At 40.8% G+C, this 19307-nt stretch overlaps 1 protein-coding gene across 1 annotated transcript in view; it reads right to left on the reverse strand.

The window, feature by feature from the left end:
• The window catches only part of Znf277 (zinc finger protein 277), a 54078-nt gene extending 34953 nt beyond the window's left edge, over positions 1–19125 (reverse strand). The window contains exons 1-4 of the mRNA XM_032909101.1: positions 19116–19125; positions 18841–19042; positions 10880–10968; positions 10283–10365 (exon numbers count right to left, since the gene is read on the reverse strand). Coding sequence (XP_032764992.1) covers positions 10283–10365; positions 10880–10968; positions 18841–19042; positions 19116–19125 — 384 coding nt within the window. The remainder of the gene's footprint in view (positions 1–10282; positions 10366–10879; positions 10969–18840; positions 19043–19115) is intronic.
• Positions 19126–19307: the final 182 nt, after the last annotated feature.

Genomic DNA, 19307 nt, shown 5'->3' on the forward strand with positions numbered 1-19307 from the left:
GTGAAAAGGCCTCAATCTAGTTGGCTTCCTGCACTGTTCTCTGGCATCTAAAGCAGAAACTCGATGTTGGAAGAAAGACAAAACCAATACAGAACACAGGTCTGCTACTGCTCAGGCAGGGGAGAAGCCATGGAGGCATGGACTACTATTCCTTAGTTCCCCCCTCAAAGGTACTGAATGCACAATAGTGTTTTGTGGAGTAGGAGCCACACACAAAACAGGCTGGAAAGAACTGATCTGTAGTTTGACAAACAACTTTGATTATATACTTCTTGGAATGTTCAAGAAAATTATACGTATTATTTGTTTTAAATAAATCTATTATTTAAAAATTATATCTTTAAAATACTTCTAAATGAAGGCCTTTTCTTTTCAAAGGCAGAAAATCAGTTTGTCCACTGTATGGTTGACGGCCGAATGGAAATGGGCAGGGTGGGTTAGGGAGCATTGGCTCCTCTGGTAGGTCCACGGACCAGAAAGGTCCAGGTGACATTTTCTGTGTTTGTATCAGGACTACTACAGAGCTACAAGAGAAAAGTGGGTCCCCAGCACCCACATGGAAGCTCACGACTGTCTGTAACTCCAGTTCCAGGGCTCCAGTAGCATCTGATGGTCTTCATGAGCACCGAACATGCATGTGGTACACATGATACATGATGAGTAACAATCATACACATAAAATAAAAACAAATACATCTCTAAAAGAACAAGAGCAAAAAAGGAATGCTAGGCTTTTCTTGAATATTTAGCCATAATGAAAGTTCAGAAGAGAGGACTGGTGAGACGGCTCAGCAAGTAAAGGGGCCTGCCACCAAGCCTGACGACCCGCGTTCAATCCCGGGAACCCATATGGTGTAAGGAGGAACCAACTTCCAAGTTACCCTCTGACCTCCACATGTGAGCACGATACATGGCTCATACCAGTGCATACATGACTGTAAAACGGGGAGTCCAGGGTAGAAAATCCTGTAGTTTGGATGTGCTGTGCCCTGAAAGGCTCATGCACAGAAGGCTTACTCCCCAAATGGTACTGCTATTCTGGGAACTGATAGAAACTTCAGGTGCTGGGGCTTTCTGAGAGTAGGCTTCCCAGGGGTAGGCTCTCATGGCATCTTCAACCTGGCCCCTTCCTGTATCTTGAGGTGAACAGCTTCCTCCTCCTCCATTCTAAACCACTGCCATGATGGTCAACCTTGTCTCAGGCCCAGGTACAGCCAAAAGATTACAAACTCACTGACACCTGACTCTATGAGCCAAAATTAAGTTTTCCTCATTTGAATTTTTCTCTCAGGTATTTGGTCATATTGATGATCAAGCTAAATAAAAACCCAAACAATTTGCTCATCAGACATTGAATAATTAACTGAAAACTTGTCTCAAGGAGTGAAGAGAGCTAACCCAGCTGATACTGCTGAGACCCTTGCTTGAACCATTCCCATTTCCCTTCTCTTATTACACAATGAATAAGGACTTAAAAAACACATAGAAAAGAAGAGGAGTTGCTAGATTTTTGATTAAAATGGTTGATTTGGATGGTTGAATAAATAAATGCCATTTATTGAGGAAAATAATTCCTGAGATTAATCAAAAGTTTCTTGTGACAGCACTGCAACCTACAACTTCTGTTTGGCCATAATGTTGACTTTACAATAAGTTTCCTTACCCAGCAAGAATTCCTAATAAATTAATCAATCAATATGATTGTAAGTGTTCACTTTCCATTACATTATAGCTGATAATAAAAGTTAATCATTTGTTGAAGGCTTCTATTTCTTAAATCATTTCAGTGAACTTTCTGAATCGGTCTACACCATTGTCTTCCTGAAGCACTTATACATGTCTGCCTGCATTGCTGTTTTAGACACTTGGATTAGATACCATTTTCTCCAAAACCTCCCTCTTTGGAGAGCAAGTAGGACAAACAGTAAGTGCAAAGAGTTCGGAAGAGCCTGGAGTGTGTGGGTAGCACAGAAACCCAGGATGGCTGGAGTACACCATACAAACAGACTGGGTGCAGCATGGTGAGGGAGCATGAGAGGAAAGTACCAGATGCTCTGAGTTCCCCAGGGAGTCTGCATTTAACTCTTCAGGTTTTAGGATCTGAAGAGGTGAGCATTATATAGACTGTTGAAACTGGCTTCCAATCGACTCAAACTGAGGTAGATTACTAACATCAGCTTATCCTATTTCTGCCATTTCTGAGCATCTCATTTCTTATCACAGTCCTTATGTGCAGTATCAGTGTGCAGGGATCAGAAGTGCACAGTAAATTTCACTAATTTAGGTTTAAAGATAGATGGACCATCAATCAGTTGTGTGCTGGCACAAGGCAGCAGCTGCTCTTGGAGTGGTGCTTATCTGTCACTTACCTAAGTATCTGACTCAGTAGTAAAACTACAACCCCACTCCCACAAAAGAATTCCTTTCAAGTGTCAAAGGTGCTAAATGGTACCACAAAAGGATGAACTGCAAGAATTTGATGATTTGAGCAACATTTCTTATAAAAGGTATTTAATATACATAAAGCACAGCACAGATGGGAATGACTATTGTAGTGGCTATTCCTGGTTGTCAACTTGACTATGTCTGGAATGAACTATAATCCAGAACTGGGGGGCTCACCTGTGATCCAGATCATGAAGTTGGAAGACACGAGATTCTGACCTGGATCTTGGCATGGAAGTCTTGAGGCATAGTGGCCATGAAAAGCTTAGGTCCAGGAAAGGTAGTATACCCCTTTAATCCCAGGAGACCGAGGGGAGGGGATCTGAGTTCAAGGTCAGTCTGAGACGAATCAAGCCCCAGAGCTAGGCAAGGCAGTACTTCCTCCTTTAATCTGGCCACGCCTTCTGCCGGCGGCCTACAAAAGGACATTGGAAAAAGCGGCACTCCCATCTGCACCGACTGGCCAGCACGTTTGTTGGCGTCTACTTGTTCAGAGCAGCTGAAACAACTGCCTTGTGGGACTGTGCAACTACTAGGCTTTTAGACTTCCCTTTCACAGCTGACCCTTGTTGGGTTAACTGGACTACAGAGTGTAAGTCATCACAATAAATTCCCTCAATATAGAGCCATTCCATAAGTTCTGTGACTCTAGAGAACCCTGACTAATATAACTATGAAGTAAAGATTTTCAAAGGCATCGTATTCTTTCTTAAAAAAATAGTAAAACTTGCCTTTCTCAGCATTTTATGACAGAAGTGGAATCAAAGCATCTTAATAAACAAGAGCGTTCATGTCAGTGAGCAAAGAATGCTGAGAAATTCCATCCTTTCTTCCCCCAAATCAGGGCTGGGGAGTGAGCCTCTACACTTTCACACATGCCAGGCAAGCACTGTACCTCTGAGAAATGCCCACATCCTTCGAAGGGAAACTTAGCTAGATGTTTTACTCCCCCAAATCCATGAGATTTGATCTGACTAATATTTCACCTTCTTAAAAGGCGTCGGTTCCTCCCACCCTTTCCGAAGCTGCAATGATAGAGTCAATAGCCATCTGCTTACTACACAGGATGGTGAGACTCATCGGCTGCTGTTGAAGAGCGAGCAAGGGACAAAGGCAGAATACATTCAAAAACAGACTAGATCCAGGCTGGTGCATGCCCAGTACAGGACAGGTGAGTGGAGGGGACTTGTGAGCTCAGTGCAGTCTATAGTAAGTCACCCCTGACTGCCAAGCAAAGAAGTAAAACAGAAAACCATGAACAACCCACAAGAAACGTCTCCCATCATAGAAAGGCAGATGTGTAGGAAAACAGAAAAATAGAAGAGTTAAAGATATGAGAAAGTTAAAAAGCCACTATCTGTCTTTAACAAACATATAAAAAACTAGCATAGGAAAGAAGAGAGAGCATTTAAAAACTGAATAGGTAGCTTTGACAGACCATGATACCCATCTTTCTGACCACCGACGCCAGGGAGCTGTCAGCACGACCTGCCCCATGGTAGTGCTATCTGTCTGAGATGCGACTCTCTGGGTAACTGCTGGCTCAGCCACAGCCTCATGTCTCTCTATTGGATAGAGAGGCTCTGAAAACAGTCAAACTTTAAAAGAAAATATAAGAAGCTCAGGTCCAGAGAAATATAATTTCTACTACTCCTGACCCAGGAAAATAATAAATCATATTTTCTTTTAGAAATTCTCTATGAAGACATTTTATTTATTTGCATATATATTTATGTTTTTTCCTAATAAATGGGTTTAGAAAATGACTCGAGTTGCTTCTCTTCCTATTGGTTCACTAAGAGTCATGACTGCACACATCCCCTAACACTTCTGACCATCAAATTAGCAACAATAATACTGCCTTCCTGAGTCCATACAGCAAATGTACATATGAAAATGACTTAGCATCAGAAGAACAAGTTCAAAATGGTGAACTTTAGGATGCAGCTGAGTATTTTTCAGGCTCTGTTGACATTTGTTGACCAATGAAATCATAAGTAAATCAAAGGTCAAACTCATCCAATGGCCGTTCACGTTAGTTAACTCGGTCTCTGCTGAACTGCTAATAACCATGCTCTACTCACCAGAAGATACCACCTTATGCTTATGTGGGGAGCATTTTTTCCAAGTGCAGTACAAAAGCTTACAATATAGTATAAAGCCAGGCATCATATAAGAAAGGTTTAGAGATGTATTTATATTTTAATTTAAGGTGATTGATTATGCAGTAATAATATCTTCTACTAAAAATCTCCAAAATCTATAAAGTAAGGTAGCACGGGAAAAAATCTCGGTGGGAGACATTTAATTTCATTTTGATGCTTTATTCTGGAATGAGCTGAGATACACGAAATAGAATTAAAACAAAACACACTTTCTCTCTAGAGGATCAAATTGCTATGCAGGTTAAAAATTTCATAAATTATTTATAGTTGTCATAAACATTGTCACAAGCTGTCATTTATATGGCAATTAGAAAAACCTTTCCCTGGGCTAGAGAGATGGCTCAGCTGTTAACGGCAAGGTTCACAATCAAAGGTATATGGAAAACTCTTCTCTGCAGTTAGTGGACATCCCCCTTCTCCTGATGTACTGGGAGCTTATGAAAGCCACATATTTTCTCCTGTAGGCTAACAGATAGAAGGTTTGTGTTTTATCTTTAAGTGAAAAATTATGATCCAGTGATCTTTGGCCGCTTTCTATGTCTTTTTAAATTCATGGCTTTGTAGAACTAGTCAAGTCAACACCCTCAGGCTTAGAGAACTGACTTATAGTTCTAACTGTTCAGGAGCACCTGAGCCATCAAGGAAGGCAGATGTTTGTTTCTGTTTATTTGTTTTTAAGGCAGGCTTTCTCTGTGCAGTCCTGTCCTCAAACTCACTCTGCAGGCCAGGAGGGTCTAGAACTCAGATGTATCTACTTCTACCTCCCAAATGCTGGGACTAAAGGCATGTGCAACCATGCCTGGTCACAAGAAAACAGACTTTCAAAGAACTAATTATAATTGAAAAGGTAAATAAAATAGCATGTTATTAAAACTTAGGAGTTGTCAATTTCAACAGATGGCATCAGGTAAACATTCAGAAAGTATATGTCTCAGTTAGGGTTTCCATTGCTGTGAAGAGACACCATGACCAAGGCAACTCTTAAAGGCAAACATTTAATTGGGCCTGGCTTACAGGTTCAGAGGTTCAGTCCATTATCATCATGGCTGGATGTAGGTAGATAAGGTGCTGGAGGAGTTGAGAGTTCTACATCTTGTTCCAAAGGCAAACAAAAGACTGGCTTCCTGGCAGCTAGGAGGAGGGTTTCAAAGCCCACTTCTACAGTGACACACTTCCTCCCTGGGCCATGCATATTCAAACCACCACAGTATACATTTAAATAATGTTCTCCAGGATATATATTTAAGGAAGAAAGATGGGGCTGGTGTTATTGGTTGATGATCTAGAGTTCTGAAAAGATCCAATAGACCTAAGTAAAAGTGAGACTAGCTAGAATTTCACCTGAGCAACGGCTCCACAAGGGCAGGGCTGCTGCTGCTTCCCTCCTCTGCTATGCCAGAAGCTCGAATGCCCAGCACAGAATACGCATACATTAGTTAAAACTTCTGGGTTCAGCAGTGGGAAGGGAGAGTTGAAAAAGGGCACTGGAAATTCAGCCCCAAAGCTCCAGAATGCATAGTTAATATTAGAGTTCAAAGAAGAAAGTGGAGTGGTTACTCTTACTAGCAAGTCTGGAAGCAATGTTAATTGGTATAGAAGAGGGTCTACAGACGAGGCAAAGGAGTGCAAGAGCCCTAAGGAGGCAGATGAGGCTTTTCTGTAACCCATGGCACTGGACAGATAAGGCTGGTAGTGAAGAAAACAAATGAGTTAAAATGATTCTAGAAATTTCCAAACTGACGACCAGAAGAATGGTGGTTTTACTGTGCCAGAGAAGGAGAGTGGAAAAGGTTCAGGGAAAGGAAGCTGCACTTTTAGGCATATTAAACAAGACTCTAATGATAACTGAACAGTAACATTTGGTACAGGGAGGTTTAGGCCCAGGCTCAGGAGGGAGCCAGGATGAAGGGATGGCGTTTGCCCTGCCTGCTCTCCACTGGCACCAGAGGAGGGACTTCAGCACAGTGCTCATCATCATGAATCAGGGTGACCTTGGGACATTTTTAATCATTTAAAACAAAAGAGGTGAAATAACTGCTGTAGGACACCAACCCAGACAGATGAGAGATAGAGTAATGAACAAAGATTGGGGGAAGCCTTTTACAGGAAGCCATTCAGATCCCCCGGAATCTTCCAACTCTGTAGTTCCTTCAGAATACAGACAAAATAATTTCAAAAGAAGTGTCAAATGGGACTCAAACTCTTGCACAAAGAGAACTGGGAACTCGCAAACCCTACAAATGGTAAGCAACCAGGGTGGGAGAGGTTTCACAGAAAGTAAAAGAGATAAATTGTTCTAACCTGAAATCTACTGCCATGATTAACTCTACTTAGAGCTTAGGAGCCCGAAGCGACTCATATTTTCATACTCAAACGGGGAAAACATCAACATGAGTTTAACAGCCCAGCAAGGACCATGGAAGGGCATTTAAAGACAGGGTCAGTTCCTTTCTTGAAAGAAAGCAGAAGATGACACTGAACCGTGGTTATCACTCTGGTGGCAAATGTAAGAGGGTTTAAGTTTGACGCTAGGCTGGGGTAAACAGCAAGACCCCATCTTAAAAAAAATTAACAGCAAGATGCCATCTTTTTTTTTTTTTTTTTTTTTTTTTGGAGCTGGGGACCGAACCCAGGGCCTTGTGCTTGCTAGGCAAGTGCTCTACCACTGGGCTAAATCCCCAAACCCTGCAAGATGCCATCTTTAAAAGTAGCAACAAGACCAAATATATAATAAACAAACATAAACAGAGTCACTTAGAGCTGAGAGTGAACGGCAACATGGCATGTGAACGCAACGCTTTCTCAGTGTTTCCGGCTAAGAACAATGTGCACGCAAGCAGTCAGAAGCACAGGCTCCACATGGTGACTGCTTCTGTCTGAGGTTCTTCTCATGGAGCTGAGGTGATACCTGGCTGAATTCATTTGCATAGGCCAGACTCCATGTTCCATATTGTAACACGGTTGGTTTACGTTATGTTTTCCAGAAACTACACCAAAACTTTAATTAATAAAGGGAATTACTGATAAAATGTGAATGATAGCAATATGAGGGGAAGCACAAGCAACTGTGGTAGAGTGGGGGACTGACTCTGAGGGTCAGAATCTCAGAGCTGGTCCATAGAGCTCTTGGTTCTTACGGACCACGGGCATAAATGCTGCTGAGAGTTCCAGTGTATGAAAACGTGCCTTTATTTTATTTTTTTGGCAATTCAGTATTTTTTAAAAAAAATCTATTAGTTTTCCAGAGAAAAATAGTGTTATTATTTTGCTGAATGTTGTTTCATTTGACTGCTTTAGACCTTTTCCTGGAAATACATGCTATTGATGGAAACAGGTCTTTGTACACAAGAGATATCTTGTAATTGTTGCCAACTCTTCAAGGAGGACCAGTCACTAACCTGGAGCTTCCACACAATGGAGAAGGAAACCGGGTGACTGCAAATTCAACCTGTCTTCCTGCAGCTTGGCCTGCATCTCTTACTTTGTGTTAATGCTCTGGACACGATTCCCTGTGGCTGGATAATCATAAACCTCTAAATTTCCCATCTCCAATCCTAGCCTGACTCCTTTTTTTTTTTTTCGGGCTGGGATCGAACCCAGGACCTTGGCGCTTCCAGGCAAGCGCTCTACCACTGAGCCAAATCCCCAACCTGACTCCTTTTTCTTATGCAGCACTATCAAACTCCGTGAGCATCCGGGACAATGATTTCCAAAGCCTGGAATCACAGTACAAAGTGTGTGAGATGCTGAACAAATGACTGTATTGGGAAGGCACAGCGGAAAGCAACAGCTGCATTTTTCATCTACCTCCAGAATGACCTCATAGTGCTGTTAGACTTATGGAAAGGCCTGGCATATGGCTGGCACTCAGGAATTGTAAGTGTCTTTCTGTAGCTCCAAGTCTGTTTGCTCTTTCCCAGAACTTGACAGTGTTAAAATGTTAAAAGGCCTTTTACACAGCCACTTTACTATCTTCTTTTTACGACACTCTGATAGGTAAGGACACATAAATGGGCCTTTCTCATCAGGTAGCCAGTGTTCCTTAGCTCCATCTACATCTATCAGTTTGCCTCTGCTGCTCCCGGTTCTGACAAATTCAGCCATTCTGTTCCCAGACACACCTTTAACCTCAGATCCAAATAGATGTTGATGTCTTACAGCTTGCCTCCTTTCTACAGCCTACTACTGAATTGTTATTGTTGCTGGCGAATACTTCCCAAGTGCTTCCACAAGCCAAGTATTATTGCATGCGTTGCTCCAATCAATCTTCCCACCCTGAAAGCCGTTCTACACTATCTGTTCCTAAGAATATGTGTGTGGATTCTCTTCTGCACACTCTTACGATGTGAGCTCTACCTTGCAGTTCTTTGCATAATTATTGTGTAAAGCGGGGATCCTGCACATGACAGCAGTTTACATTTTCATCTTTTTAAGCTTCCATAATGCTTACTTTCATCAAACCTATCACTCTTTCAGACCGGATAGTAATATCAAAGAGTTGATCTACATTCTGCAGATATTTTCCAGGACCTCACTCTATCTTCAGACATATAGTGAAGATTCTGTACTCTGAGGGAGAGCTATGGCCTAAGTGGCAGAGTTGGACTTTTGTATAAAAACGTGTTAGCTTGATCATTCTTGACTGATCAAGGCCACAGTAAGCAAAAAGAAAGAAAAGGAATTTTATTTATTATAAATAATTATGAAATTCATACAAGACAGTAAGTTAGCCTTGGGTGGCAAAGTGCACAGGACCCTGATATGGGAGGTGAAGGGAACTTGGGAAGTTCTGTTTCTTTACTGGGCTGGTACAGAAAGAGCCTTTTTCTTATATGTCACCCAAATCCAACAGTGTCATCTCACCTACTAGGAAAATAATTACTAGGGATGTTTACAAAATATGCTTCAGGGATTTTTCTCAAATGCTAGAACTAGGTATTATAGGATTTATTTTCATTTTAGGTTTCTTGAGAATGTAGCAGAGATAATTAAATTCACAATCTCCTCATGATGTATTTAATCAGATCTAAATATAAAAGGAAGACTTATAAGAAACTGCTAAAGGAAAAGAAGCTGATTGCGAATAACAGTCAAGATTAAATTATAAACAGTAAACAACATTTTATGTTAATTAACATATTAAAATGCATGACTAACTTACAAAGATGGAATTTTCATGCTTTCTATGTGCTATTATCATTCTAAAGAATAAAGATGCTAAGGTTTTCATAATTGCTTGCTTATGGATAAAACAAAATAAGAAAGGCTTCTATGTTGATGGAGCCATGAACTTAATTCATAGCGGATAAAGGAAATGCTAGTACATAGTACAAGCCACTAAAAAGGAGAAAAATAAAACGTTGATCAATTTAATTTGGATTAGCTAAGGGCACTTCTTTTTTTGCAGTGTGTGTCAAGGGTCAAGAATCTAGAATTATAGGAAGCATACAGACTCTGTTTTCATGTTGGGAATAACTTAGGAAACAGACAATGGTCCTCTCTGCATTTCTACTACTTTAGCCTTTAATCAACTGAATATTTTAAGACATGTACCTGCAGTCTCTTATTCTGTGTATGTTTGAAAATTCCCTTAAATAAAAGTGAAAAAAGATAACAAGAATGATTTTTGTGTTATGTTCTTATAATGCACTGTTCATGCTATAAATTCTTACCAGTTTCTGTTTTTGAAGCTCTTCTCTGAGGATTCTATCTTCTGGTAACACATCACACAACAAAAAATAGTTGTCTTGTTCTTCTGTTGGGAGAGCAGAAAATAAATGAAAAAAAGAGAATTTTTTCAGGAGTATTTATGTCTTTAAAATGCGTGGATACCAAATAGTGGAGATGGCTCAGTCAGCAGTGTTTACTGTGTAGGCAAGGAGCTGGGGGTGGGGGTCTGAATCAGGATCCTCAAGACTCATTTAAAAGCCCAGGGTTGGTGGATTCCTGGAGTTTGCTGGCCAGCTATTATGCCAATTGGTGGCTACAGGCTCAGTGAAAGAGTATGTCTCAAAAGCTTAGGTAAAGAGTCATAGAGACCAACACTGGCTGTGGCTTACACACACACACACACACACACACACACACACACACAGAGCATGTCCATTAGTATCTGGTATAGAGTTCTGATGTAGGTTTATTTAAGTAGAGCAATATAAAAACATCAGTTGAATTCAGCTATCATGCAAGTGAGAGCAAGTGCAATTTAAGAGAGTGAGATTATTTTCCTGGATTTTTGATTTACGTGGACAGTCAAGAAATGCACTTACCAAATGGTGCTGTGGAATTGATTCTTATCACACTGCAAAAGTCGGTGATGGGCTGTTCAGTGAATCTTTTCCTCCAATATAAAATGTACCTAAGAAATTACATTCAAAAGGACGAGGAGAATCAGTATGCGACTATTAAAATGATAGGATTATCCAAGAATGTCTAATTACCTCCACACCAAAAAGCAGATGTTAAATGATACTGCTAAAGAACCTGCGAGGAGAAAGGCAGTGAGGGATTGCAGGTGTATGAGATAAATATTTAATAAAATCGAGCTATCCTAGGAAGGCTTGAAAATGACTGAATCTCACTATCTTGAGATTCGATAAACAGGTATGTGAGAGAGTTCAAATGAGTTTTTATTGGTTTGTTTGTTTGAGATAGGCTCTTATACAGCCCGGATTATCCTTGATGCTGTTGAGGCTGGCCTTGAACTACTGATTTTTCATCCTCTACCTTCTAAGGTCTGGACTTATAGGTAAGGGCTATCACACATAGTTAAAATGAATTGTTTTAATGTGATAATGAAATTTTCTAAAACAGTATTAGAGTTTATATGCATTTAAAATGTAAGAATTAGGGGGTTAGAACAGTTTAAAGCACAGCATGCTCTTTCAGAGGATTCTGGTTTGAGTCCCAGGACCTACATGGAGACTCACAGTGTCTATAACTCTAGTTACGGGATGTGATGCTCTCTTTTGTCCTTTGTAGGCACTAGGCATGCATGTGGTACACAGACACACATGTAGGTAAAACAGCCATACATACAACATACAAATAAATAAATTAAAAGAATCAAATAGGCTTATGACATCCAATGAGGAGCAGACTGAGTGGTCATCTTTTGCAAAGGTCAGTGTAGTAAGATAATAGCATACAGCCAACATCTGCAAAATTAGACAGAACGTCTGAATGCCCACACCATGCCTAAAATAAATCAGATGCAGCCTTTGGAAAACAGCTGAGCTACACACTTTATATTTAATGAGCAGAGTTAGAAGTAGCATATGGGCTCAACTTGAAAGCAAATCATAACCCAGCCCTGTACATGTGCTGAAAGACAGAGAGATTCAACCAGTCCGCTCTCCTTCAATTTACTTCTCATGACAAGATGAATTATTGTGCTACCTCATAGACCAGAGGCATCGACAGGGGAATGTGACCTTCTTCATGAGGAGAGAGGACATGGGATAGTTGACCTGACAGTTGACTTTTTATCGGACTACACAAATTAGATAAGAAAAGCAAGTTACACCAAAGAACCAAAGCTCGAAAGAGACGAGATTTCCTGAGATGCTGGAGGAACACAGAAAGAGTAGGGATTTGCACATTTACACTTGATATAGCACCTAGCAGTGGTCTCCCAGAATAGGCTCAAAGTCAATGTTGCAGGGATGTGGGAGAGTGCTTGGAGACTCTGAGGGCTCTCCCGGCAGGCAGCACCTCCCCAGTCTGGTTTCCTTTTACTCTTCCTTTAGAGTATCTGTCACCATCATGGTGCTCTGGAGATGGGTTAGTGGGTTAGAATAGAGTCTGTGTTGAGAGAGCTGAGAAAAAGAGAACTGTGAGATGAACTGGGAAGTAAAGAAAAATAGACAACAACAGGAAGAATAGGAGGCATAAAGAAAAGAAACCAATGAGGGTGAGGAGGATAGGACCACACAATTCAGTCCTGCCTCTGTACCTACCCTGGTAGGAAGGTTCCCTACACAGTAATTTGGACTTCATCCATAGATCAGACAGGGACAGTGTTAACTCTAACTCAGCTTTTTTTTTTTTTTTTTTTTTTTTTCTTTTTTTTCAGAGCTGGGGATCGAACCCAGGGCCCTGCGCTTCCTAGGCAAGCGCTCTACTACTGAGCTAAATCCCCAACCCCCTAACTCAGCTTTAATTTCAAAGCCAGCACACAATCCATTATTATTCTGTGGCTAACTTACTCACTGGCTTTTATGTGCCTTGGAAGCAGAAGGGACAGCATATCCATTACAGTAGGAGGAATGAATCTACAAAATGACAAAGAGTTATCTCCTTGGTCAACTTCAGCACTTTCTACTCTGTGTTATTCTGCATAGCTATATCTATTCTCTACTAGTTGACTAACATGTCCTGGAAAGGGGATGGGATAGAGGGAACAAGAAAGGCAGGAAACTCAGGGTTGGGCAGATGGGCTCAGTCAGGAAAATATTTGCCACACAGACCTGAGTTTGGATACTTAATATCCATATACAACTGTACATCCACATCTGCAAATCTCAGGGCTAGGGGCGGTGGGAGGTGCACAGACATGGATAAATCTCCTGAGTTTACTAACCAGCCAGCCTAGCTGAACCAAGGAACTCCATGTTCACTGAGAGACGTATCTTAAACATTGAGGTGGAGAGCAGTGGTGAAAGACACCTTGTGTTGACCTTTGGCCTCCATATGTATATGCACATAAGCAAGTACACAGCATACAGACACAGAGACACACACTCATATGCACAGGGAAGAGGTTTCAGAATGGTCTGCTGAGTACATTGTTTATTGCAATGTGGTGACATGGATTTAAAAAAAAGTGGTAGAACCTTTGTTAGAGATGTCAAGAATAGGACATGAATTACTTCTTCAAACTGAAATGTACAGATATTTGTCTTTGTGTAAACAAATCTATATATGGCATGGTTTTCAGGAGAGAAGAGGGCCAAGTCTCATGGCTACCAATACAAAAAACCAAGAAGAGTTTCCTTAGCTCCAGTTGACACTTTAATGAGGACATCCAACACATACCATCTAAGCAGAGCTGACAACAGTAGCCAGTCTCATACAGTACTATTTCAATTTTGGATCCACAGCCTGCTGAAGCAGTGATGACTCTGCCTACATGGGTGCTCACCTTGGCAGCTATTCACAGACCTTCAAAATCATCTGTGGGAAACAGTGCAAGCAGGTATCTGGAGCGTGTGGACCTAGGGACTGAACCACACTTTGAACTATTGTGATTTATTTCCTAATGAAAAGTCAAAACATTTTCTCCTCATGCTAGAGCGTAAGTACTATCATAAATGATCTCAAACTGGAAGCTGGCTGCTCTTGAAATGAAGACAGTGGCCAAAGCCTTGAATATCTGGTGTAAGAATGTGTTAATCAGGAGGAGCGCGTGGTACTCAGATACGAATCTGAACTTACAGTTATCTAACCCTTCTGAGACTCGGCTTACTCATTTGCATAAGAATTATTATTGATGATTAAGTATGATAATGCAGGTAGAGTATACATGCTAAGTCCTGGGTGTTTATAAATGGTAGTATGAGGAAAGAAAGTCATTTACATATGGTTACAGGAACAAAGACATTTTGTCAGAATAACTGTCTAAAACAACCAAAATAGCAATAAGATTTTATAAAAAGAAGTAATAATATAATAAAAGAAAGGAGAAGTGGAAAGGATACTGGCCTGCAGTCCCAGCTCCCTGGGACATGAGGTGGGGAACCACTCGACCCTATGTGTTTGAGACAAGGCTGAGCGGCAGTGGGAACCTGCCTCAAAGCAAATGAACAGGGAAAGTCTTTTTTTATTTTTTTGAGCCAAGGTGTCACTATATAGCTCAGGCTGGCCTCGAATGTGCCATCTTCCTACTTCTGTCTCCTGAGTCCTGAGACTACTAGTCTGTCTTCACTTCACAAGACATTTAGTGAGAAAGTAAAAATGTAACAGGGTAGGAACTATGGTGAAAGAGGTGGCGATGACGACAGCAAACGCTGTGTTTACTGAGCTCTCTAGGGTGGCCTAGAATGGCAGAAGTGGAATCCAGACAGGTCTTTCTGGCTTCCAAACAAACTTGGTCTCTGTGACACACATGCATGTGCTCATCAGTCTGTACAAGAATCCTGGAAAAGGGAAGGCAGAAAAATCTCTTGGAATTGTAGTTGCAATAAATACTTTGTCCCCCATCCCCCGATACTTTCAGGGAATAAGGAAGGCACATTTTTGATATGAACAGATATAGAACTATATGGAAGTCTGAATGAGAGGTAACGTCCTATTTCTAAAGAGCACATTATATAATTGTAGCCGGCAGTGGGAACGGCTCCTAATTGGCTACATACAGATTGAAAGTTGTTATCAGCTGCTGTGGCTACCGATTTGGAATGCATGATGGGGCAACAGGTGCCAAGTATCCCCCTATACTGCTGAGGAAACAATGACCGGGTTCCTATGGTCCAGTGGTCCGGTCTTCAAGGTCTTCAATGGTTGAGTACTACACCTCTCATGAGACGGATCATAACAAATGCTGCTGCTGTCTGAGCGATTACTCCAAGGCTTACAAGCACAGGGGAACAATTACTAGCCTGAAATGAATAAAGATCTCAGGGAGATCCTGCCAGGCAGAGGCTCAGATTCTTAAGGCCTGCCTCCGACCTGAGAGGGCCTGAGATGCCATACAGCTCACAGCCTGGCTACAGGTTACGTTACTGCTCTGCAGACAAGTACTCCAGGGTCTCAGAAGTGAGGCTTTTCAGCTCCATCTCTAGCACTGTCTGAGATGTTGTTAAGCGGCTCTGGGAGTGTGCTGCGGATAAGGAAGGAACAAAGTTGTTACCTGAGTCTTCTCTTCCTCATCAAAGACAGGGTGACAACATCAAAGAAAATCACAAATCACCGCACAACTTAAAGGCATAAACTCATGCTCCATATGCTATTTAAAGACAACTTGAGCCTGAGCTCACATTTGAGTTTGGAAATATCCAAAACACATAGTACTATCTTGGTAGTTTTTAACCTAAACTAAGGGGTGTTCCTTTTTATATTTTGTTATGGTTATTATAGATACTCAGAGAAATTCTATTCAACTGAGAAACAGCTTAATGACATCAGGTCTTCAACAAACCTCTTGTGCCAGCCCCAAATGAGAATGTATTTTTCAGAGTTATATGATTATTAATACTGGTTAGCTCCATTTCCTACTTCTCCAGTTCATTCAAAGTAAAAGTTCTAGCTACTCAAGAAAGGCTGCTATGAAATATGTGGTATGAGTTCTTTATTGCTATAACAGTCAAAATAGGATTTCACACTTTATTAAAAAGCCACAGAAGTAATTGTTAAGTCATCAGCAAATGCTTTTGTTCAAAAGAACTTTAAATTGTATCTCGTGGAGCTCTTTTGCACATACAAGAAAATCTTTTTTTTTTTTTTTTTTTTTTGGTTTTTTTTTTTTTCGGAGCTGGGGATCGAACCCAGGACCTTGCGCTTCCTAGGCAAGCGCTCTACCACTGAGCTAAATCCCCAACCCCAAGAAAATCTTTGTAGTGACGTTTTGTGTGCTAGACAGCCACTGTAGTTTGCTCGCACACATACTGATAAAGGTATGGAGGGTCGAGGGATGGTTGTTATCTAAGTAGCATTGAATAAATGGCACTTCAAAAACTATGGCGTTAACATTTATCTTCTGGCACAAGTCTATCTACTGAAGAAAGCTACAAGAGAACAGCTCACTCTAAATAACTGTAAAGTGGCCCCAAAGGGGAGGTTTTCAGTTTTGTTTTGTTTTCTTCTCTCTGCCCTAGGAAGTTTTGTACGTAATTTGTTTCAATAAAGAACGTCAAATGTGTCTAATAGGAAAATTTATAGCTTACTTCTTATAAAACACAGGGTGATGCTGGAGTGGTGGTGTACCTCTGTAATCCTAGATTTAAAAGTCTGAAGCAAGTGGAGTATGAGCTTGAGGCCAGCCTGGGCTACACAGTGAGACCTTGTTGAAATACAGTATGAGGTAATCCCATCTCACTTCTGTTATTTAAAAGCCTTTATAGCTTGTACTTAGAAGGATCAGATTTTTTCTGAGAAGAGTGAATTCATGCATGTCAACTGATGCTCTTCCCTGCTGTGACGCCCCCGACCTTCACAGTTTCTTCTCTGAAAGCCAGAGTAAGTCACATAGTGTGTTGAGACAGTTGTAACTTAACTGATCACAAAGAGTCCATGTCTGTTCTCCAGAAGAACTTTTAGTTACATTAAATTATAGGAGGTTAGTCAAGGAACACTGGATATATTAAAAATGTTCTTGTGGGAAGTGGTTTTAATCCCAGCACCCAGGAAGCAGAGGCAGGAGGATCTTTGAATTCGAGGCCAGCTTGGTTTATAGAATGAGTTCCAGGACAGCCAGGGCTATCCTGACAGAGAAACCCTGTCTTGAAAAACAAAAACAAAAAATGTTCTTCTAAGAGACAGAGAGTTTACTTAGACACATTGTTGGTTCATTCAAATTAATCTTATCTATACTTTCTGAGAGTGAAATTCTTATTTAATTAGGAGGGTGTCCGACAAGAAAGAGCTAAAATTCTACATATAAAATACACGTTAACGACACATTTTAGGAAGCGCTTCCACTTGACATGTGTCTCTTTCCTTTAATCACAAAGCATCCGTTTACTGTTGAGCTGTCCTTACTTAGTGACTGTTCTCAACCTGTACGGATCGATTCCTGAGCCCTGAGACTGAGCGAAGTAACTTGATTGCTCTGCTCATTTATGAACAATAAGATTAATGCCAATAAGGGATTAATAACTATAAACACGGTCACTTTATTAGACATAATCACAAAAGAGAAAAGACAAATTTTGATCTAAATATGCCTCAGATTTTAAGGGCAGAAGAGAGTTTTAACACTCCTCAGTTCCCGCTGGTGGTTGTGCTTCCCTGCAGCTCACAGGGGCTAATGGTTGTTTACATGGCCCAAGAGTAAACAAATCATTTTATAGCAAAGAGAAGCTGAGTAAAGTAAGGCATGTCCATCTAATATTCCTGTCATATTCAGACAGGAAGATGATTAGAAGATGACTAGCTTAAGAAGTTTCTTAAACGAACAGATTTAAATATTTTAAATACAACTTGAAAACAGTATATGTTGCAAAGCTCTCATAATACTCCATCAACCATCCTGTCTATTTCTTTCTAATTTAAAAATAGAGAATAACAAATGAGAGAATACAATGAAAATATGCAAGAAACTAGTTTAGCAGTTGGTGACACACACCATTCAGATTTCCTTGCTCTATCCTATGACCAGGCAACATCAAAGTCTGGTAAAAAAACAACCATACTTAGTGGCTACAGGCCCCATATTACACAGAAGGCATGTTACATATATTCCATGTTAGTGTCAGGCAGCAGGGAAGGACATCAGAAACTGGGAACAGCTGGATTACCGCCCCCACGACACCGACTAGGAATGCTGGTTATTCCTAACTCAAACCACCTGTGTTTCTGAAGATCTAGATAATGTGGAACCGTGAATGAAATTTTCTTAAAGTTATATTTCCGACATAAGTGACAATGAGGCTTTTACACATTAGTTTATATTAATAAAGCTGCACTGATGACTAAAGCTATGGCTGCGACACTGCAATTTCATCCGTTACCAAAATACAAATACATTTTGGCTCTTCTGTATCAGACAGGCAGCACAGCCCAGGAGGTGCTACTCACACTTGACAGGCTGGGACCAGTGCTTACACTAACCTGTTTATTATTAACCCGTCACAAGGCCAAGAGGTTCCCTGGCCGGAGTTCTCATCGTCTATCCACTGTTAATAATACAGCCTGCTGCTTTGGAAGGCCCATGGCAAGAATAAGGTTGCTTTCGGGCTGTGACATGGGTGGCCTGAGAGAGAGTCAGTACTGACATTATAATGCTGAGGTGACGCTCTATACTAACTACCGACGTCTGCAACTTTATCTCCTCAGTAAAACAGGTACTCCATGTTGTAATTAATCATAATTTACACGCTCATTGACAAAAGATTGCAAAAAAAAAAAAAAAAAAAAGATCTAGTGCTCACTTTGGCAACACATATACTAAAAAAAAAAAATCCCCGAACATGACAACATGATCTTCCCTATCTGTATAAAGATTACTTTCTGTATAGGTTATACCGCCTTCCAGTCAAGAAGGAATTATTTTATAGGCAAAACCAAAATTTACCTTTGGAAATCTGCAACGAGCTTCACATCAGCTATGACAATCTTATGCTCGATAATCATGTGCTTCAAAAGTTTGTCTTGTTCAGTCATGGGAAAATGTTCTTCACAGAAAATACAAGGCACAGATGGAGGCCCTTCTAAAGCGGCGGTGCCACCTGGACTCTCTGGCAGGGAGAGCGGCTCCAGGATACAGTCTTTACTGTCTGTGAGAGGCACAAAAGAGGAAGAAAGAAAAGCTGAAACCAACTCTTAATCTTTACATGGATGATTTCTTACCTTTTTGCATTGCAAGGAGCCTGGAGACATTTTACATACTTTGGAAAAAGTACATAGCACCAGAGAGAACTTTGCTGTCATTTAAAACACAGTCACAGCCATACTGCAATAGAACTAGGAGCCCTGCTCTTAGTTTGGGGGAAACCCATTTGTGGAAGTAGCTGTTGCAGTTTTCTTCTTGGGTCCTGGCTA

This window comes from Rattus rattus, chromosome 7 (assembly GCF_011064425.1).
Source record: "Rattus rattus isolate New Zealand chromosome 7, Rrattus_CSIRO_v1, whole genome shotgun sequence".
Classification (NCBI taxonomy): domain Eukaryota; kingdom Metazoa; phylum Chordata; class Mammalia; order Rodentia; family Muridae; genus Rattus; species Rattus rattus.